Source organism: Megalops cyprinoides, chromosome 5 (assembly GCF_013368585.1).
Source record: "Megalops cyprinoides isolate fMegCyp1 chromosome 5, fMegCyp1.pri, whole genome shotgun sequence".
NCBI classification, from domain to species: domain Eukaryota; kingdom Metazoa; phylum Chordata; class Actinopteri; order Elopiformes; family Megalopidae; genus Megalops; species Megalops cyprinoides.
This window is the reverse complement of record NC_050587.1, coordinates 16,857,388-16,879,694: the sequence shown is the minus strand read 5'-3', so window position 1 is coordinate 16,879,694 and position 22,307 is coordinate 16,857,388. Positions and strand designations below refer to the sequence as shown.

Below are 22,307 nucleotides of genomic sequence, written 5' to 3'. Positions count from 1 at the left end.
TTCTAAATAATGACTGATTCTGTTACTCAGAATTGCAGTGCGTGTTGTGTCTTGCTGGGTTTAAAATGCAATTTTTGTATGTGTAAAAAGCATTCATAGTAAAACTTTTCTGTCAACATTGCCCTGACAAACGTGTAATTTGAAAGCATTTTGTAGTTAATGCTGTAATTCAAACGACTGTAGAGCCTCAGTCGTCCATTATGTGTATAATTGTGGCACATGTAGTGATGTCCAAATTAATCACTGAGACCTGCGAACTGTCCAGAGACGCACTGAATCAGACAGATGACAGATGAGAGGTGACCTGCTCTCTCGTTCATCACGGAACCATCTGAAAAGGTCATCGAGGCTCATTTAAAAATGGCCGTAGAGCCGGCCAATGCACCAGTCGGGTTCTCTGCGGCGGTGCAGTACCTGAACACCTTGAACGCACGGACAGCTTTTTTTGGGGGGGGGGGGTGTGGGCGACTCTGTGCTTTCTCATTCGTAAGCAGAACCGATCAGGGGGCGCAGCATTTTGCTTAGAAGGCTTTTTACACACTGCAGCGATACCGCTCGGTGTTGGGACGGCCGTGGCAAAAAACAAAAAGCGCAGCGCTGCCGCTGGATCCTGTCCCCATCAGCACTATGAAAGGACGTCGGGGGTGATACGGGAATGCTGTTTGCTGAATGCGCCGCCTCAGGAGCACGCAGCATTCTACTAGGCGTGGGGACTCGTGATTTATAATTGAGATGCAGTTCGGCCATGCCTAATTGACTGTGGGTTTAGTTTCTGAACCCATCCGCTGGGACGGCGCGAAATCAATGCGGTGTCATTTGGTGGGAGGGGAGCGTGCAGGGCTCCCAGTTGGCAGGCCCTATCGGCGGGCCAAATGCCCCTGCGGCAGTGATCAGCTGGTGGTGGGGGTTGGTGCGGTGTCCCGCCTGTGATGAATTTGGGACCCCCATCTGATCCCACTGCCACCCCCATTTCCCCCAGTTTTTTGAGATACTGCAGAGGGTGGGGGTGGCCATAAGTGCAGTAAAGCGTGTTGTTGCTCTGCATTCATTTACACTAAAAATTCAGACTCAAAAACCTGCTGTCAAGGGAAGGAATTCGGCCTTCCTTGACTTTTTATTCTGGAATGCTGAGTGTTGCATTGTAAGTACTCCAAGGTTTGCGGAGAATTTGTGCAAGAGGAGTTCATGTATGATCTTATTTAAGAGGTGTATAGAAATTGAAGCTGAATTTTTTTTTCCGATGGATGATTCTTTTCATGCTGAAAGCTGATGGCTTTGTTTTGGCCAAAGCAAATGACATTTCTCGACATAAAGGAGAAGGGAGAAACAATAGGGATTGTTCATTAATTGAAAAGCACTCTGGTTAATGACAATGCCTTTCAATCCAGGAATAGGCTCCATCAGGCCTGCTTCCTGGAACAGTGTTTCCACCACTACCTGTTTTTTTTTTCTCTCTTGAACATAATGAAAGAATGAATTCCCACTCTTTTTTGTGTCTCAGATATTCACAAAATGCTCATCCGGAATTCCTGCCATTTACATACATTCCTGCCAGCATACAGTACTTTCCTGTAGTGATAGAATTGTGCTTCCTTCCTCTTCCAAAGAAAGTCTAGGGGGGGGTCTTTATATACTGGTAATACTCCAGTGTCATTTGCCAGTAGCGAAAAAGGACAATTATGATTGGATATAAGCCAACGCTGTGTTAATATGTTATTCAGAATTCATATGGTCTGAATGCACACAATGGAAGTGTCGTTTCAAGGTTAATTAAAGCATATTTACATCAGCCAGCTAACAGCTGACGACCTCATGAGCGCTCCTCATAATTGGTTAAATGTTGTACAGTGTGAAGCATTTCTCTTTCAGCGTTGATTGGCAACGCCAGTTTTAATCGCGGACGACAGCTAGAATTTCAGTTTGTCGTAATTTTAATTTAAGATGACAAAGTAATCCTGTTTTTTCAGTTATCTTTTTTGCGGTGGATGTAAGTAACCAGTAACACCTTATCTACATGCTGTATTTAGTAGCACTGCATAACAACTGGTGAAGGTGCCCTGTTGTTTTAGTGCCTGACACAGTGGAAGGTATCACCAAAAACAATAAGTAGCTACTTCTCCCTTCCAAAACGATTTGTCTTTTCATATCACGCATTCCTCGCCATTCTCCCTCTGATTAGCTGAGAGGTCGGCTCTTTCCATGTCAGTGCAGCCAGACCTTCCTTCGGGACTTGATGCCAAATACTGCATAACCTTGTATTAATCTTTAAATGAACATCAGTCAGTGTCTGCCAAAGATCAGAATGTCAGTCCTTATGTAATGCAATTTAAATTTGGAAATGAGTCAGCTTTGCATTTTTTTTTTTGCAAAGTCATTCTAAGTAATATTGATTGCGTACACTGTAGTAGTGAGGAAATTTTTCAAGAAGGTCAAATGTGAGTTTACACAGGTATTGAAATAACTGAATTCCAAAGGAGGGTGTCCTAGTATGTCGCACAGCAGTGTGTATGTCACTGGCAGCCATTCTGAAGATAGATTGTATTCATTAACGGAAATGCATTTTTGTGGTTTTCAACCATCTTGGAGTGATTGATGAACACTCAGGCGATTGGGTGTTGTAATTTTCAGTGGATGGAAATGTCAGGCACCATTGCTTTACTACACCCCAATCCCCATAGGTCTACCAATTTATTGCCAATGAACATCTGCTGCATGAAGGAGGGGTTCTTGTTTTGTCTGTGTTTTCTGGGTGTTGCATTTGGGTCCCGACTGCGCCCAGTGTCTACTGAGGGGTGTGCTTGTACCGTAGTAGGGATTCTTGGGAATGATAGGCTATTGTTTATCCTCTCGATGGACTGAAGTATCCTGTCAAGTTAAGCATAGAACCACTTGCATGCTTGCATAGTGTGCTGCAAGTACATTTGTCTTCATGCTGTTTTGCTTTTCTGATTTTTCAACGGTGTCTTGTTTTGATGAAGCGCTGTTTGCTGATTTTTTTGTGGTGGGCTGGCCAGTATTGCAGACGTCTTTGAATTGGCTGAATGTTTCTAATGGTTTTAACCATCCTTATTGAATGAATTGCAAGGGCCTAAGCAGTCGGCATTTATGTATGCATGTATGTATTAAGAATCACAGCAGTCTTGTAGGTGCTATGTAGGCTAGGTGTGCTCCATTAACTTTATTTTGCCACTAACGGTGACATTTTGAGATGGACTAATTCAAATAAAATATTTAACATTACCGCAAGGGAAGCAAACCAGCCATAAATGATTGAAAAACTCATTCTATGGTTTAAAGAAAAGCTTTTAAACATTGTTCTGATCCCTGGAGCCATTTGAAACATTTATTTTCCTGTAAACCTACTTTGCCTGCACATAGCCTACTTTCCCAGTGATTTTTTTGCTTTGAGTAATGATTCGGTCATCTGAAAGTATCATGGAGCATTCTCTTGTGAACTGATTGGTTCTTCAAATAGATAATGCTAAGCTTCTTGCATATTAACTTGAATGTATTTCAGACATTTCCCTTTAATTTTTAGGTACCCCGAGGTACAGTTTATTTTTGTTTTAGGGTGGGGTGCGGTTTGAGGTGATAACAGATTTTAATCTCTGCAATTTCAGGTCAAGAGGTAGTCCAAGATGGCTGCAGCTTCTTACGATCAGCTGCTGAAGCAAGTGGAGGCACTGAAGATGGAGAACTCCAACCTGCGGCAGGAGCTAGAGGACAACTCCAATCACCTGACCAAACTCGAGACGGAAGCCTCTAATATGAAGGTCAGCCAATGAAACATGCTGTTTTTGCATCGGCTGTCATTCACTGCATTGGTAGGAATGAAGTCAAATCTGAATTAGGGCAAGCTAAAGAAACAGCTTATTTAGTTCTTCTCTTAGTCATCCAAGGTTGACAAGTTTGTCATAACCTTGTAAGACGGGCAGATGGAGACTGGAATGTCTCCCTTTGGGACAGGCAGTATTTAGTTCTGTAGGCTCTGGGAGACATGGACTGGCGGGAATCAGTGTCTTTGCTTATTGAGGGGATCAGGTCTTAAGACTTGTGAAAAATAAATAGAAAACCTCTTTAGTCAGCGTTAATGTCTTTAAGATTAGTCTGTCTCTTGTTAATGTGAGCTTTTGGCTCAGACTAACCCTTAATTGTACTGGGTGAATCACAAAAACTGACAGATGTAGCTAGCAACAGCAGCATGCATTAATGTATTTGTCCTGCTCTTCTTTAAATGGACAGAGCATGAAAGAAAGATACAGAACAATAGTTCATTATTATGAAGGAAGGAAGCATTTATCAAGGTTGGTCATCAGCCATGGGTTAAGCATTGCTAGCTTTATTATCTTGTCTCCTGGAGTTGATAAATGCATTATGTAACTTTAAGAGAACCCCATTTGAAATGGCTGAGAACACGCAGAAGTGATGACACCAACCTGCAGAGATATTTTGTTTTGGCCGGATTTCAGAATTTGTTTACGCTCAAGGTTATTTAGTCACAGTCTTTTCTTTTTGTTAAATATGAATTTGAATGCACCTAATAACTGTCGACGACAGTCTTTTGTGCACCACAAAATATCAGGCGTCTTTAAATTCCTTCCATGGTTCTTATTAAATTACGATTGAATTGCATGCACTAAATGCTGTGAAAGGCTATGCACTGCCTAATTTTAGGGGGAATAGAGGCTGTTCTTAACCTGCACCTCCAGATCAGTTGAAGTGATGGTTGTAGTAAGCTTGTCCTTCACTTACGCTTCCCTTTGAAAGACAGAAATTCCTGTTGTAGAATTCATCTCAGCAGACTGAGCCACTAGAGGTGAAGTGCGTCTCAATTAGTCTTCCCCAATTCCAACAGTATGTCAGCCAGCACTTCGGCTTTTGTATGGAATGTCTGAAATTGGTCCACATTTTGGCTTACAAATATGAGGCACTGTATCATTTGGCTGTATGCCTTTCTGCTGTACAGAATAAACAGCCAATATGTGGTAGTTAGGGGTATGATTTTTTTTTTTTACTGAAGGATGTGAGAAAGAAGGTGATGATGTAACTTGGATATGAAAGTGGGAGTGAGCAATAAAAAAAAAAAAGCTTCTGGCAGTATGCTGGGATGGACATAAATCTCTTTACACACTGGCATTTTGACCCTGGTCAGGGCCTGCTTACTGCCAGCTCAGAAGGTCTTTACTGGTTTGAGAGTGCCAACCAGGCTGGGTGGTCAGTAATTAGACCTGACTTGGCAGCGATCTGCCTGACGGAAGCAAAAGAGGCATTTAAAGCCTAACTTTCCTGGGCAGCATTCAAAAGAACGCTTAGACGATCAGGATATTTCTACTCTATAGCACGTCACCCAAAAGGTTCGTACAAAGTCTTTCAGAAACGTTTCCATTTTACAGGGTTTTCAGGCATCTTTTTCCTCAGTCCTTTGCAAATGCATTGTTTTGCGCAGTTGAAACTGCTTTCTTCACTCACCTATAAACAACCTATAAATAATTCTGACCTGAAGACTGCTACTGGGGTGAATGTTTTCAGGCAAACCAGATGTGTTCCATCTGCCTGCTTAGTCACCGAGGAAAAAGGGAAAGGGCAGCGAAGGATGGCACCAGAAACCTGGACTTGTCAGAGGCCTTGCACAATCGGCCCTTTTTGTTTGTTCCTGTGGAGAATAGAAAAACGTGGGAGAGAGAAAGTCCTTTCTCAGTCTGCCATGACATCCTGAAGATGAGTGTAGTCATTGCCAGGCTACACATTTGTGGGGCAAGATGGTTAGTCCTTTTATTTTTTTTTATTTTCATAAGGATTTGAGTCAAGGAAACCTTTTATAAGACATGGTGTGCTGAAGACAATGCCTAAATTATATCTCCTGTAAAGCCCACAATGTTTTCACTCAACTCTCACTATTGTATATATGTAGGTTTAGGTTGCTAATGTGATAAAATACATAAAAGAAGCATTTAGTAGTATCATGTAATCATAAGCAAGGGAAGCAACTGATAAAATGTCAGTGAAATAAATCAACATTGTTTGGCATTCATGACTGACATTTAATGATTTGGCTAGCATCTGTAAAAAGCACGGCATTAGTTATTGAATTAGTCTGCCTAATTGCTACACACGTGGCTTGGACGTAGTGCAGTTGAGTGTATTAGAGCTCAGATTAGAAACGTCTGCATTGTCCTTTGCAGACCAAATGGGCATCCAGCTTGTTACAGAAACTGATTTGATTGTGAGTTAGAACTTAACACAGGGACAATGGGAATGAAAAATAAGTATTGCAGATTAGAGAAGCGTACCAAGAGAGGTCACACCCTGTCACCATTTTTATTCTGACCTACACGTTCCTTAAACTTCATTCCAAAAATACTGGAGAATTAATATAATTCCTGTGAAATACATGCATGTCTAAATGATATTTTCTGCATTTCCAATGGTCCAGTGTTCTGTTAGCTGGTATTTATAATGCGTACATGTTACGGTATTTTTGATCTTGTATTGGCAGCTGAAAGCAAGCGCCTATCGGAAATGAGAAAGGGACTGCTAATAAATTATGTATTATTCATTGGCTTCCACTTGTGTGACTGTGCCCTTTGCAGCAATATTGCACGTCCCTCCTTAATATGTAGTTTTTGAAGATGTATTGCATGATCTCTCCCCCCCCCCCCCCCCCCCCCCTTCCTCTGTAGTTGCTTTATGATAAAGGGGGCCTGGCACCAAATCCAGACATTTCAGCCAAGTGCTGTCACCCCCTGCTGCGGCGGCAGGAAAAACCGCTTTGGTTTTATTTTTTTGAGTGGGGGCCTGATAATGGGATGGCTGCTACCCCCGTCATGCTAATGCCGAGACAGCGAGGACTGTGAGACACGCTGCCAGCACCTGCCCCTCCCAGGAAGCCGAGCCGACCCCTAGAGACCCGGCAGAGGCCATTAGTGGCAGGCGCCTTTCAGTGGTTTGCATGCGGGGACCCGGTCACGGGTGGGGAGTAGGGGGTGTATTGATCGCTGGTTGTTAGTCATGGTAGGGGAAGAGACAATGGGGGGCAGAGGCACTGGAGAGACACTCTATCAAGATCTGTTGCTAGTGTGGTACAGTGCAGCCGTCTGTATTATTGCCTTCTCCTGCCTCCTGTCTGGAATGTCTTTGTCTTCTGTCTAAATGACAGTGCCTTGTTTTTCATTGATTTAAAATCATAGATGCAAATGATCTAATGCTGTGGGATGAGGTAAAATAAGAAGCGTAATTCAGATTAGAAGGCAACTAGATATTGGTGTGATGGTAGATTAATTCCCTTATTACAGACCCAGACAGAAGGACGAATTTAACCGGATAAGTGAGAAAATATCACCTGATCTTCCTTCAAGGTCGTTTTCCTTAGAGGAGGAATAGCTCAGGGTTTAATTAGAAGCAGCCTGACCTCATTTCAGAATCAACCCCCCCCCCCCCCCCCCCACTTCAAAATACACTTTTATCCTGTTTTGTATCATTCTGAGGACAGTGTAGCAACGTTCTGCTTTTCTCTGTTCATCTGTTAACATACCCTGATATTGAGAGGAGTATGTCTGGGTTTGCTGCCTTCTGCTGGCAGTTCAGGGGATATACCATGTGCATCATGATACAGTGTATCGTGTCACCAAAATAGTAGCAGATGTCCAACTCTTTGCACACTGGGCATGCTATTTTGAGATTATAAAAGTAGATTAGTAAAGGAAAATTCTATGAAACAAATTAAAAACCATACTTGAGACTGCAGTGTTGGCTTGCTTGTCACATCTAGTTTGAATTTGATGAATGCACCAGAAATAAACTATATTTTTTGTCTAGTTATGCTGAAGCAAATGGGCTCTGAATCATCGCTGTTTGAATTCTTATCAGCTTTGAACACATTGTAACAAATGAAAAGGAAAGCCCCGGTAAATGGCAGGTGCCTTCTATTCCCTGTGTTCTTTGCACTCCTAATTTATACTTAGCCATGACTAATTAGTATCATTAACAGGGCTATTCTGGATCTTTTCCCCTTTCCTCTTGATAATAGGGAGAGTCTGAATCGAAATTTAAACATTCAGGCGTGTGTGGACTGAGGAGACATCTATCTGCACGTCATGACCCACCAAAAAGTGGCTCTGCAGAGTGCATCTGGTCAAGGCAAACATCTCTTGAAAAACATCTGACCCTGTCCAGCACAATGGCTGAGAGGTCACCTGTGAGGCTAGGGAGGATGTGACTAATTATAGAAATGGTTCCTTCCTGCTATTGTACACAGTCAGTGTTGCACAGTTCCAGTTGTGACACACTTCCCCTCCATTTGATGACCAAACGCTGGAGGAAACCTCACCGCAACCGAGCAAACTGAAGCTTGTATCGTTGTTGCGTGCAAGACCACAGACGACCTGGGTAGAGTCAGTGTCAACATCAGGAAGCCTCCGTAAACATTTCACTCTTCACATGTAGGGCATTCAGTTATGTTTATCATACAGAATGAGTTCACCTTGTGGGCCCATGTAAGGCTGTCTTTGGGGAAGCGGCCAACAAAATGTATTAAACTGCGTAAAAATCTTAGTTTTGGTGATATTTTTCACGGATTGAATTGGTTCTATGTATAGCCAATGAGGTGACATTGCTTGGGCTTAGCATTGAAAATGTAGTATTCCAAAAATATTTTAACAAAAATTTTGAATTGATCTTGATGCATCATATTTTTGATTTATTGCTATGAGCGGAAATATGTATGGAGGTGACCTGTATAGTTTGAAATATAATATTATTAATATACTTGAGAACAGCCTTCACTGTATTTGGGAGTATTCATGATCGTAAAATCATTTGATTGATGCAGTATAAAAACCTGCATGTGGAGAATGGTTTCATAATTCCTACAATACAGTTAAAGTTAAGATAAAGGTGCGTATTCTGTTTCCTGTATTTTCTGTCATCTGGCAGTTAACCTTAAAAAAATCAACGAAAGTGTAGAGAGAATTTCGAAGAATTCATACAGTATACATAACCCATTCATTTCGAGATGCACTGCATTACTGTGGTTGTGATGTACTAATAATATTTTATTATTGTAGGTTTTATTATTATTACCGGGATTATTGGCAGGAAATTGAGCCATTGATGGCTAAGATAACAGATTACATCACCCAAGGGTTTTTTATCCTTCTGTCTGTTACCACTTAACCTTAATAATTTGCATTGAATGGTTTGAGTCATTTCAGCCACACAAGTTTGCCACACCAGTACTGTCCTCCTCCAGAACCTTCTAATGACTGTATAGTTGAAAAGAAACCAGCCCCATATTAATGTACTCTTCTGGTAGCTTGCAGGTGAGTGCACTTATAGGTATTAGCCAGGCTGTCATGTTTGGCCAGATAGACTGTGAGGCAGGGTGTCTCTAATATTTTGCATTTATTGTCATTTATGTCCTAGACATGTCACCAACTACTTACTTTATCTTTGAGTGGTGAGTGTTCTGTATTTTTGGGAATCCCATTTTCACACCTGTACACTGAATAGCTCAGTCCAGTGTACCTTGACAGAAGGGAAGAGGAGTTATTATTGATGAGGCCAGAGCTGTCACTGGATGGCAGCATCGTCTTGGTTAGACACAGATTCCTCAGATTGCATTCTGTAATTGTATTTGGCTTAATGCTTATCTCATGGCACTTTGTGCTCAACCAGCTGAATGGCTAAGGGAAGTGGCGGCTAGCTAGTCTAATTTTGAACTTCCTCTGTACATGATGAAAAGATTTGCAAGTTTGAAATGGCTGGCATGCTATCTTGAACACAGTGGTAGTGATGGAGAAATTCTTTGTGCATCAGTCAGAAGAACTGTGTGATACAGTGTGGCATGTGCATTTCAGCCAGGTAGTCATTACAGTGATGGCTTTTTCCATTCCAAAACTCTGGGCACAGATGGCTACAAATTTCCCATAAAAAGCTGACTACCAACTGTTTACAGTCGTCTTTACTTTTTGCAAACACAGGATACCTTAGATTATTCACTTTAATTTTCATGTTAAATTGTGGACACTGGAGTTCATCTTTCACAATGAATGGCCTGAAGAAAATGAGATGGAATACCAGTGGGCTGTGAAACTGTTATGTGCCTGCCACACACTTTACCATCAGGCTTTCCGTTGTTTACATTAATATCTTACCACTGAGGGTGATTTCACCAACTAATTAATACTGCATCTTCTGCATCAAATCCTGATGTTGTTACCTCACAGTTCCTTGCACCAGGTAAATAAAAGTAAGTGGTTCAGCTGGCCTTGATGTTACCATCCTCCTCAGGTTACACTATATGTAGCATCTTGCTAAATAGAAATCCTTTTCTTTTTGGACCTTGACCTTAACCACCTATCATTTCTTGTACCATAGAATTGAGTTTATAAATAAAATAATAGTGCAATTTGCCACCAGTTACCCCCATTAAGTGTCCTGTTGTAGGCTCTGGAAAGTGTGATCCAATCACGGGGAATGCATAAAGCAGATTGGCTCAGGTTCATTCCGAGTGATATGCCAAGATGTGGCAGAAACGGGATCAAGATTAGGGAATCCTTATTCCAGTTTAAAACCGGGCATCTGCCACACTCTGCTCAGCTTTGCCAACCTAATCACAGTCACTCGAGGTGAAAACCAGCTTCCCATTCAGGTGACTTCAATGTCTCAACAAAGAACTGTTTAGTAAGAAATTAAGACGTGTTCTCATCTGCAGCATCTAAGTTTTGGAAAACTCCTGTTTACGAATTCGGTTGCATAACCTTTGTTTTTGATGCCCATAGGTCAACAGTTTATGTAGATCATTGAACATGCCCAGCTCCTGAAAATTAGCACAAGTGTGTCGAATGCACCCAATCATGATTCTCAGGTAGTAAATTTTGGTGGTTTCTAGTGCAACTTCCCTCATAGTTCACAGTTCAGTGGAAAAATGTTACATAGTTCTCGTTAATTTAATTTCAGCAAACATTCAGTGCTCTTGTGAAGAAGTTTTTAGTACAGCTGTGCCCTCCAGCACTCTCATGACGCAATGCTTGTTTTTTCCTCATTGCACACCGCGTGTACGTCATGTGATTTATATTCCAAGGGCATCCTACCTTCAGTCTGGTTGCACCCCTCTCTTCCCTTTTAGGCACACAAACAACATTGAAAGCCTGTCTGAAGGTCAGAGATGCAGAGGTCTTTTGTTGACTTCTGATCAGATGACACGCAAGAAGAAAGAAACAGGATACTCCAGCCAGCCCGACTGTGACTTTGCCGGATAGAGGCTTTTTAGACAGCGAATTGATTTCCGTTACTGGGAGTATAATGTGACATTTTAAGAAGCATCTCCACTGTGCATCTGCGGGCACACTGATTGGTCCAGTCCCTTGCAACTATAGTGTTTTGCCTCTGGTAGGGCAGTTAAGCTGTATTTTTGTCCAGGCTGCAACTTTAACTTTATTATTTTTATGTACTTCATTTGTACATTTGTAGATTCTCTCACTCAGCGACTCATGATGGTTGTCATGATAATCTTCCTTAAGGGTGTCACATGGCCAATAACACCCTAGGTACAAAATGGCAAATAACATGCCAAAAGAGTGTCAAGCTGAAAACAGCTATTTAATATCAGAATACAACTATAATTGTGTTAGTTACTTTTATATAGCCTGCTAACAGTAACCCTACAGAGTGACATACCATAGCCAAACCATGATCTCTGAGGGTAGAGTAACTTTCAGTCAGTGTTCGCATGGGTGCCAAACAGTCATTCATGAATGTTTACTTCTAGAATGTTGTTTGTGATATTTCAAATCGAAGGACCAATTAATGAGCATGTGAAAGATTCTTCAAATTGGCCGTGGCCTTGACTAATTGGTTAAAATGCTGCAGATTAAGATCTGAATACTGGGTTGTCCATGTTTATCTCGGTAGATTATAGGTTTCATTTTCCAAATGGAAATGACTGACTGTGGCCATGTTACGGTGTCAGATCCAAAGCCATCTAATTTTAGTGCACATTTTCCTTTGTGCTGCCTTTATTTTAGAGTGATTAGTCTTCATAGGCTGTACCATGAATCATAACAGAATGCGATACTCAGCCTCATGTGATTCATTATGATAATAAAGGCATTGTATTCAATCAGTTTCCAGTACAGACATACGTCACATCTCTCAGTGCAAAACATCAGACCGGCTGTTGAACAACAAGACCCAGAAAATAAAAGCGCCTCCCACAACGATCACATGGTAGTTAGGTGCTTCTTGGTGTTGTTAAAGGCAGAATAAAAGGCAGTTTCTGTCTCACCCTCCATAGGAGTGCATGTCCAGCATTCAGGCACCACCCCCTGGATGCATGGACAAGGCTGAGAGCCAGAGGTCATCTTGCACATTGCCAGGGCAGGATGCCCAAGGGGGATCTGGGAGCAGTATCATTTTGGCCTAATGGAGGGCAGCTGCGGGCGCATTGTCTTCCCGGCGCGTTAGGCTGATTTGCATGGAGCTGGGCGGGATGGCTGCCCGCTTCCTGAGACAGGATTGTGTGTCAGACACCATTCCGGCTTCCTGTTGTTCAAAGGCGCTTCTTGGGATTGTCTGTGTTGACGGCACATCTTCGTCTTTTAATCTATAGCAATGGTCAGGACACCTAACTGGGATGAGACTCTTTCACAAGAACAAAGGCTGCCGCAGTTGCTTCATTGTGGTGAGTTGTCTCTGAAGGAGCTTTCTTGCTGCTCGTAAAAGCAGTGTTTTCTTTGTTTCACTAAGATGCGTGAGTTTATCAGATGTAACAGACATCGACAAGACATGCATGCTTCAGCACAAATGTATATGGTCTGTCTTCCTCTGTCTGCCATGGACATTCTAGGACACAATTTCCAGTAGTAAAGATTTGTTTTGTCTGGCACTTTAGCAGCAAAAGGTCTGACATTAAAAAGCTTCTGGATTAAACCAAGCAAAACAGCACTGGTCCCGATGCCTTTTATGTGTTTGAGTTCAACAAGAAAGCCAAATAAGCAAATGCATACCTTCTGAAGGCCGGTTTTTTCAGCACCAGTCCCGAGCAGAGACTGTGAGGGAGGCTGCAGATTAAAGAGGGGTCTTTTCTTCTGTGGTGGGAAATGCAAGAGAAGACACAGCCACATCAAACAGGGCTGTGAGGATATCCCAACCCCGTGAGGACGTGCCTTTGAAGATGTGAAGATAGAGGCTCTGTGTTTTCAGAATCCCCATTTGCTGGAGTTGCAGTTTGATCTTGTTTGCATGTAATATTGCACCATTAAAGGCCATTGAAGAGCCTTCAACCTCGATTCATCTATGTACAGATTAATGAAATGCTATTGGCATAGCATCAGAACTAGAACAAAGTCCCAGTCCTCAAACAGGTTCTGATGCTGGGAACAGTTTACAATAATGAAAAGCAATCAGGAGGGAGATGTGCTTATTGAACCTAAAAGCAAGAATGTGATACCTAATGGAAAAAATGTTTCCGATACAGTGTTCAGCAAAACAATTTGGAGAAGATAAATCAATAATTAGTAAAGGTGGTTGCAAGACTTTTTTTTTTTTTGCTTTGTGATGTTTTCAAGTACATTAATCAAAGTGATTCTTCATACAGCATTTTGCCTATTATTATTTGCCTACATTTTTGTACTACCGCAAGATCGGAGACAAAGATAGTGTGAAGTGTTGTGGATCAACGTCTCATGCTGTGCAAAAGTAAATGCGAGTTTTAAAAGGACGATCAAAATGCCCCACTGTCTTCAGAGGCAGTTCAAGATCAGATGCAAAAACACAAAATCAAAGAATTAAACCAAAATGCATCTGTTGGATTAAAATATATTTGTAATTATTTCTGTGGGAGAAGCCATTTGATGACATCAGCGAAAATGGACAGTCTCATGGAACACCACTCTAACCCTCAGTATTACTCTAAAAGACAGGAAGTTCTAATTTGTTGTAAGAATTTTTGATATTATTCTAGACTCTAGACTTATGCTCAGGTATAGAGTATATAGTAAGCAATAATGACAATTATATTGCAAACGTATTACTATCTAATCCTCTGAATTAATATGACCAGAAGACATCACTATCTCAGTGCCTTTTATGTGTTTATTTAACACATGTATTTTTACTGGCATCAGCTTAAAACCTTAAAAATAGCAACTAAGTAAATCAAACCAAAAGTTAGACAACTGTTGCTTTTTTTTCTTAAGTTGCTAAGTGGGCTTCCCTGCCACTGGATGATTATTTGCTGGGTTTGAATGCAGCCATTGTGGTCAGTGGTTTTTTCTGCACCATCCTGGCTGTTGCCACGTGACTTTCTCCTTCCTGCACCGTCACCCAGCTTGGTTTGACTTCTGTCACATCGCATAAGAATTCCCACTTTACAAGGACTGAACTTCAGCAGTACCCACAGACCCACTCTAAACGCTTGATTTATCACATTCTGGTATGGACACGCGGTGCAGCAGTCACGCCTATCATGAAACCAGTGTTGCAGACTAACTGTAGTGGAGTTTTTTTTTTTTTTTTTTTTGATATTATGAGTAAATATTGTGATATGTGTCCAAGGTTTAAAGGACAGACATTTTTATTCCCCTATCTGTATTATATTACTACCTCATCTGTGTTTTTTCAATTCAGATATTGAAAAATTTCAGTGTCAGGTGTTTACAAGCTATGGGCCAGTTTTGCAGACAAGGATTAGGCCTAGTCGTACACAAAGACATTTTTCTTAATGGAGATTTCCATACAGAGGAATTCCTGAGTCTAGGACTGTGCTTAATCACTGTCTGTGAAACCAGCCCTGTATCTATCATTGCGTAGATAGCTGACGAGTGGAGGGTGTTTTGATTTTAAATGGGTTGCTTGTAGGAGGTGCACTATTGCTTGAGGACCACAAATGTACCGTTTAGTTTCAAAGTGGTTCAAACCTGGACTGTGTAGATTGGTAGTCTTCTCAGCAGTACAACCTATGCCGAAGTTCATTGGGGATCATGTTCATGTGAAGAACTGCACAGATCTCTGTACATCCAGCCCCAGTATGTTAATAGGTAATCTGATTGAGCGTCTTTCTCTGCTCCAGGAGGTGCTGAAGCAGCTACAAGGAAGCATTGAAGAGGAGTCCATGGAGTCCTCAGGTCAAATTGATCTACTAGAGAGACTGAAAGGTAAGGGTCTGAGTCAGTGCATTCTGGGAAATCCACACTCTCTTGTATCCAGTCTTTGTGAAAATTGATCATTATCCATGTATCATTCTGTAAAATGGCTACTCTTCACAGATTTATATTTCACCACACTTTGATCACTTTGAAACGGAATACAGCTAACGCTGATGGCTAAAACATAATGATGTTTGTTACTACTACTAGCTAGCTAGTTAACTACATAAAGAATGAAGTTGGAATCAAGTGTCTCCAGATATTTATATCAATAGTAGATCAGCTATTAAAATATGCAATGTTACGGGCAAGGTAAAGGTCAACTACCTCTCAGACTAAAACTAGCTACTTAGTTGTTGAATTAAGACATATATTCACACAGTAGATATATTTGCATTGCACTGATATGTAGCTTGTGACTAGACTAGATTGTACAGAGGTAGTTAACATAAGATTTCACAACTAGAAGATGGTCCTGCCATTGACCTGAATTAGAAAAACCAATAGGAACCAGAGATAATGAGACTGGTGAGTGTTTTTGGACCCTAATTAAGTATATGATGATCTTTATTTTGAAAATTTGACTCTGATTTCGAAAAAGACAGTTGGATTAGTTCCAGAAGCTTCCAGAGATTAAAGCAGAATTTAATTTTAAAAAAAAAAAAAAAAAAAAAAAAAAATCTAGCAGCGGGCAGTGTCCTTTTAACTTTAAGAATCTGGCAGAAAGGGAAATATAAACAGGACTTTGAGTAGACTTGAAAAGTCACAGAGTAACGATCCAGGATGTGCAGTTTTGTTGAAGAGAACTTTTTTTTTTTGGAGCAGGGCAATAACAGGGTCCAAAAGAGAAGGCACAAATTAGATGAGTCAGATCTTCTTGTTACAGACTTAGTTGGAGACATTTTGACATCTCCTACACCTAAATAATACAGCTGCCTCAACAACGCTTCATTATTTGGCAGTGTACTTGGTTCAGTTAGATCTAGGTTTTGTTGTACTGCTGTGTATTTTAGTGTGAGTGTGTCAGCTGAGGAATTAATGTCTCACATTTAAGAAGTTCCATAAATTGTGTAGGCTAAGTCATGTCCCTTCAAAAGGACTTTGAATTAAGCAGCCAAATGAATTGCCAAACATGTAATTGTTGCACTTAATATTCTCCATTAAAAGCACTTATATCATCGCAGGTAATGTAAATGCATTACACATGCATTCAGCATCCTAGGTAAGCATATCCATTCGATCAATACTTAAATACATAATTCAAGATCTGCTGAGTGCTTTTCATGGGTTGAATGTATTGGAATTGACATCAGAATAGTGTTATGCTGAAATTTTTGTTCTTTTCCTCAAAAGTTAAACTTGATGTTCACTGCAAGTTTTACAGAGATGTACAATTTTTATTGTCTTCATTGAGTGTGTGTATTCCTGTTCTTCTGGGCATTTTCTGTGAAAGCTTCCTTCATTTGAGATCTTCTCTATTCTTTTCTTGTGTCTGACCACTAAAATATGACATTAAATCTGCCCACTGTCTCTGCAGCAGAATATCCAAGTGCCCACAATATTTGTTTCCTCCTCAGAAATGAGCCTGGATCCCAGCAACTTTCCTGGCGTGAAACTGAGGCCCAAGGTCCCCATGCGCTCGTATGATAGTCGTGAGGGCTCTGTCTCTGGGCGCTCCGGGGACAGCAGCCCTGTCCCCACTGGCTCCTTCACCAGGAGAGGGGTGGTGAACGGGAGTCGTGAAAGTGCCGGCTACCTAGAGGAGCTGGAGAAGGAGAGGTTAGTTCACCCACAACAAAGGTGTTGCCCTAGTGTTACTCGGTATGTAAGTGTGCAGCATTAGGCATGGTTAAGATTCTTTATTCCTTGAGCATGTTATTTTTTACCTCTTACTGATTTCAGGAAATGTGTTGCCAGTTTTTATTTTGTTACATTTATTCAGTATCTCCAGCTTGTGAGACCTGGGGAACTGTGGACAAAATGACTCAAACCAATAATAGTCTGACTTGTGTGAAATGAAGTGACTTTCATATGAGACGTTCATAGTGAAAGTATGAGTAAAAGCTCTAACAGCAGGCACATCATGTTGTAAGATTTTAGAAGCTCTTCATGGCATGTTTCTTGACTGGTAAAATTTGTGTAAAAGCTTTATGTGCTTGACTATGTTCAATTCAGATTCTACATTTGTTGAGGTAATTATAGTTTAACAGGCTATAATATTTAAATTTTATTCTTACTAAATGTAACATTTTGTTATACTGAAATACACAAGCAATTTCTACTTTTATAAGTAATACACTTCCTCTTCAGGGGATTGTCTCAACCATAAACCTTTACCCTGTGCACTTTTTGATTTGATATATTTATGTATATGATATATAAATTCACATCGCATACTGAAAAAAAAAAGCGTAACTGAAAAAAAGCGATTTTTAAAATTTTTTTTTGCCATAGTTACTTTTTTGAAAGTGACTGTGACCGTAAGACCCATGGGAGATATGAGTGCATTATGAGTCAGCTTTAAATGTAGCCCTCTCTTCAGAGTAGCTCATTCTCCCTCGGACTCCAGGAAAGGCGTCAGTACTGGGTCACTGCTGTTAGTGGCTATGCCCGTCAGGCATGTGTCACCCACAGACAGGCAGCTCACTGTTTTTGAAAACACTCAGCTCTTCATATGAACATCAGATGATACAGATATACTCTTTGTTGGGCCTTGTCTGACTGGTGGTTTATTATTAGATTTCTGTGTTGTTAGCAACCTCAATGAATAACACGCATGTGTAAGATGGTATGTTTATCCACAGTGAAAATGGTCACATTATTATGGCACATGACATTGATATATTTATTCAACTTTTTTGTTATTGAGATAAAAGAATATTGTACTTCTCTTTACTGCATCTAGTGGTTTTTTATTGTTAGAATTAACTAATGTCAAGCCGCATTGCAAGATATTTAGTTATTCACAATCACCCCAGTCACACTATACAGCTATTCCTTTGTCTTTGCGTTATCTAAAGCAGGCTGATGCTGAAAAATTAAGCTAGAAGCAAATGTGTTGTCCGTATAATTTCGGTTTTTAGATTCCATCACGTTGTCTTTAGCACGGCACTCTTCACAACAGATGCGATGCTGGGGAAAAGAAGTGAAACGAAAGGTTAATGGACTTGGACATTCGGTGCATCTGCATTGCTGTATCTGCAGCCTTGCTCTATTGCAGTCCCTTTTCATCTTAAAATCAAATGTAGCTCCTCAGATATCCATTCACTCAGATCTCCTCTAATTTCCAAGTTTTTTCCCTGGCTAGCAAATGGTAATGGACAGCTCTGAGCAGAGCTTTCTCAAATCGTTACACTGAGACCGCACCACTGCCATCAAAGATCAGTCGTGTGTGCAAACTGCATTACTTACTGGCTCGCACGTGACTCTCGGTAGGCACGTGTCAAGCGTTCCTGTCACATGCAGGCAAATGGAACCCAATTTTACCCTTTTGTTTTAAAAAAAAAAAAAATCTGAATAACTTGTTCATGTTTCTAGTTCTTGGTTTAGTCCAGTTGCATTGTGCGGCTTTAATACAGTTTGGAGACAAGTGTAGGCCAGGTGACACACAGGGTACCTTTAACTGACTATCAACAGTTGGGCTTAGTCTTTTTTTTACCGCGTGTACATGGTTTTATTTAAAAGGATGTCTAGTGAAGGAGAGCTCATATTAATCACTGAAATGCTTGCATTCTGTTTAAGTATTAAGATTTTAACATCTTTTTGTAAGGTTGTGTCCCAACTTGCTCCTTGAGTTCCTAATGGTCATACTGTGTGTCATAGGTCTTTGTTAATGGCGGAGCTGGAGAAAGAGGAGAAAGAGAAAGACTGGTACTACGCACAGCTCCAGAACCTCACCAAGAGGATTGATAGTCTTCCTCTGACAGAAAATGTGAGTTTGTGTGTGCGTGCATCTGTGTGTCTGTGTGTGTGTGTCTGTCTGTGTGTGTGTCTGTCTGTGTGTGTGTCTGTCTGTGTGTGTGTCTGTCTGTGTGTGTGTGTGTCTGTGTGTGTGTCTGTGTGTGTGTCTGTGTGTGTGTCTGTGTGTCTGTGTGTGTGTCTGTGTGTGTGTCTGTGTGTCTGTGTGTGTGTGTGTCTGTGTGTGTGTGTGTCTGTGTGTGTGTGTGTCTGTGTGTGTGTCTGTGTGTGTGTCTGTGTGTGTGTCTGTGTGTGTGTCTGTGTGTGTCTGTGTTTTGCTCACATGCACGTGCATGTGCATTAGGATATATGTGTCTGAGAGAGATGGACAGAGTCTCTTCCAGCTGTATCACAAAGCTTCATGAGAGTTGCAGAGGGGAGAGTGAGGTGCCAGACCAATGTACCTGTTCCACCAGAACAGACCTTCAAGTACAAACACAGACCACTATGAGACTGGACACCATGCACAAACAAGTCCACAGAAGAATTTATTTGCCTTCACCACACCCTCTTCATTAATCCTGGGTTTACTGTCCTAAGTCATAATGCAGGTGGCCCAGCAGCTTAGAATGTGTGGCTTATCCTGGTTATCTGAGAGCTGGTCTTATCTTATTTTGCACACGTGCAGAGGTTTTTAACTTTCATGCGTTTGAAGAGGAACCAAAGAAGATGGAAATTGGCATTTGACCAGTAGACAGATGAAGGGGTTTCTGCTGCTCGGACTTCCATGGCACAGAAGGGATTGCAGCTACGAGGAGTCTCTATCAGCAGTGACAGACTAGATTTAATCAGGAGTCCTGACTAATGGCGTAAACCTGCAAATCTAATCAGATAATAAAGGCTCTAACTGGACCAGACAGGCTCATTGTGTTGCAAATGAGTCTCTTCCCTAATCACAAATTTCCTCAAATCTTACTGCGGAGCAAAAAGGTAAAGCACTTTGCTCCTGAGTTTTAATGCATATCAACTACAGCCTGGAAAATGAACAATGAAAATTAAATTGGAAGTTTATTTGCATTCTTTTTATATTTGACAATGTCTATGGCCTACAGAGGGGCCGTAGTTGGAGTGTTGTAGTAGTGTCATTTAAAATGGCAGCGTAATGAAGTGGAACATTCATATCTCAATTGCTGCAAATCAGTGTGAAGAAACCTAATGTTGAGGTAGTTATTGACATGATGTGTAAAATCACTGCATTTCTGTGCCAGTAAAATAGTACTTAATAGGTAAGAGGATACGTTTATGGTTTTGCTTATAGTTGAATCATGTTTTCAAGTTAATGCCAGCTTGAGTCCAAATTGTGAATTGGCTGGTATCAAAGAGCAGTCAACCGTTTGTGCAAAGACTTGCCACAAACTAACAAGACCGACAGCAAATCAAGTAGTACCTCTTGTTGCTATTCTGTCAAAAGTAGAAGGCTCAATGAAATGCTTCCTGTGCCGAAAATGGCACTGTGAATGCACGTGCTCATTCCAGAGATAGAGCTATCTTTTCATATCTTCATTATTGCACAATTGAAATGATACTGGCTTTGAACATATTGAAAAGGCTGACCGTCAGGTGTGCCTTGAACTGCTGTGATGTTATTTAAAAAAAATAACAGCAGTTTCAGGTTATATGATCCAGTATCGGCAGCTAATGTGTGGAAGATCCATCTAGTGTCTAGAAGATTGATCTAAAACAATACTGCGGCTTCAAACAGCGGCCCTCACACTCCACTGCCGCTTAGTTCTCTCTGCAGACGGACATGACGCGCAGGCAGCTGGAGTACGAGGCGCGGCAGATCAGAGCCGCCATGGAGGAGCAGCTGGGCACCTGCCAGGACATGGAGAAAAGAGCGCAGGTCAGACTGGGGTCATTCTGGATCCTGTTTTTGGGGCGTCGTGATTGCAGCGTTGCGGTCCATCTGACTTACGTTAGGGACATCTTTAAGATGAGGAACGTGCAGCAGTTTTTCAAACAGCAGAGTTATTGAATTTGATTGTTCTTGGAAAGGTTATGGTAAGGACTGATGACCGTCTGAGTTGTCTCAAGTGGGATGTCTCAAACTGTGGCCTACCCCAACGCACTGTGGAGACGAAGTTCTGCTGCAGGCTAAATCCCAGCACCATTGACACAAACGGCTCATGAGGCAGGATCCAGTTCAGCTCAGGTCTTGAATGCATTTCCTCTAAGCTTTATTGGCTAGACAGTGTCAGAGAGCGGGTGATGAAAGTGGGACAAAGTAAGCGACGAATAAAAAAGCCAAGCTTGAGTGACTTCCCTCTCAGACTTACTTGGGGAGTTCAGAGATTTGGATGTGGATTACATAAACAAGTCTAGTCTGTGCCCCAAAGGAGCAAGAACAAACAGTCTTGTCATTTCCTGTGTCAACCTCTGCTTATTAAAGCCACAAAAATAGATTCACAAAACAGTAGCTTTTTCCAGGGAAGCTATCTGAGTCATCCCTTATCTTTGTGTTCAAGGATGAGTGGTCAGTTCTACGGATTCAGATATGGAGGTACGTAATTTAATTTTCTCTGTTGAAACTTGCCTTGCAGGCAAGAGTGGCACGGATTCAGCAGATTGAGAAGGACATGCTTCGGATCCGTCAGCACTTACAGTCCCAGCCGGCCGATTCAGAGGTATTTTGCTCTACAAAGGTGAACATTCTCCCAACAAGATCCAGATAAGTGGAGCTGCTCACTGCACAAAAGTCATTGCATAGGGAAATATTTTGTTCACACTCTGAAGTAAATTATATTCAGCTAATGTGGTGTTTAGAAAAATAATGGAAGCATCCATTCTTTTCATCTGTGCAGGGTAGAACTGCTATGAAATGTTGTCAGACAGAACCATGGTGCTTCTCAGTATGTTGATGACCAAGATAATTAGCAGTTCTATGGTCTAGATTTAGAAGTTCTGCTCTCCACCACATTGGCTTTTTTGCCATTTTTTTTTTTCCATTGTCCCTGTGTACCAAACAATGAAAAACCAAGCCCACATTGTGGCCCTCACATTGGCGTGTTTGGTAGAAACCAGGTTTTCCAGCATTCCCAGTTGTGGGCACTAAGAGTTCACATATTGGGCCCTTAAAGTGTTGCCCTTGTACATGGCGATTATTTGAATCCTTTCTAAATTACCAAAGCACCCAAGTGCTTGCATAGTTAACTAATTTCTCTGCAAAACAATTATGCAGGTACATTTGCCAACATTTTAAAGGGAATT

At 41.3% G+C, this 22,307-nt stretch overlaps 1 protein-coding gene across 4 annotated transcripts in view; it reads left to right on the top strand.

The window, feature by feature from the left end:
* apc (APC regulator of WNT signaling pathway) overlaps window positions 1-22,307 on the top strand; it is a 43,251-nt gene that overhangs the window by 10,424 nt on the left and 10,520 nt on the right. For 3 of the 4 annotated variants that reach the window (XM_036528292.1, XM_036528293.1, XM_036528291.1), the window contains exons 2-7: window positions 3,621-3,773; window positions 15,068-15,152; window positions 16,721-16,922; window positions 18,966-19,074; window positions 20,830-20,943; window positions 21,641-21,724. In XM_036528292.1, the coding sequence (XP_036384185.1) occupies window positions 3,639-3,773; window positions 15,068-15,152; window positions 16,721-16,922; window positions 18,966-19,074; window positions 20,830-20,943; window positions 21,641-21,724 (729 nt within the window). In that variant the 5' untranslated portion in view covers window positions 3,621-3,638. Of the gene's footprint in view, window positions 1-3,620; window positions 3,774-12,621; window positions 12,680-15,067; window positions 15,153-16,720; window positions 16,923-18,965; window positions 19,075-20,829; window positions 20,944-21,640; window positions 21,725-22,307 lie in introns of those variants that run through there. The other variant, XM_036528295.1, reaches the window with a different exon arrangement.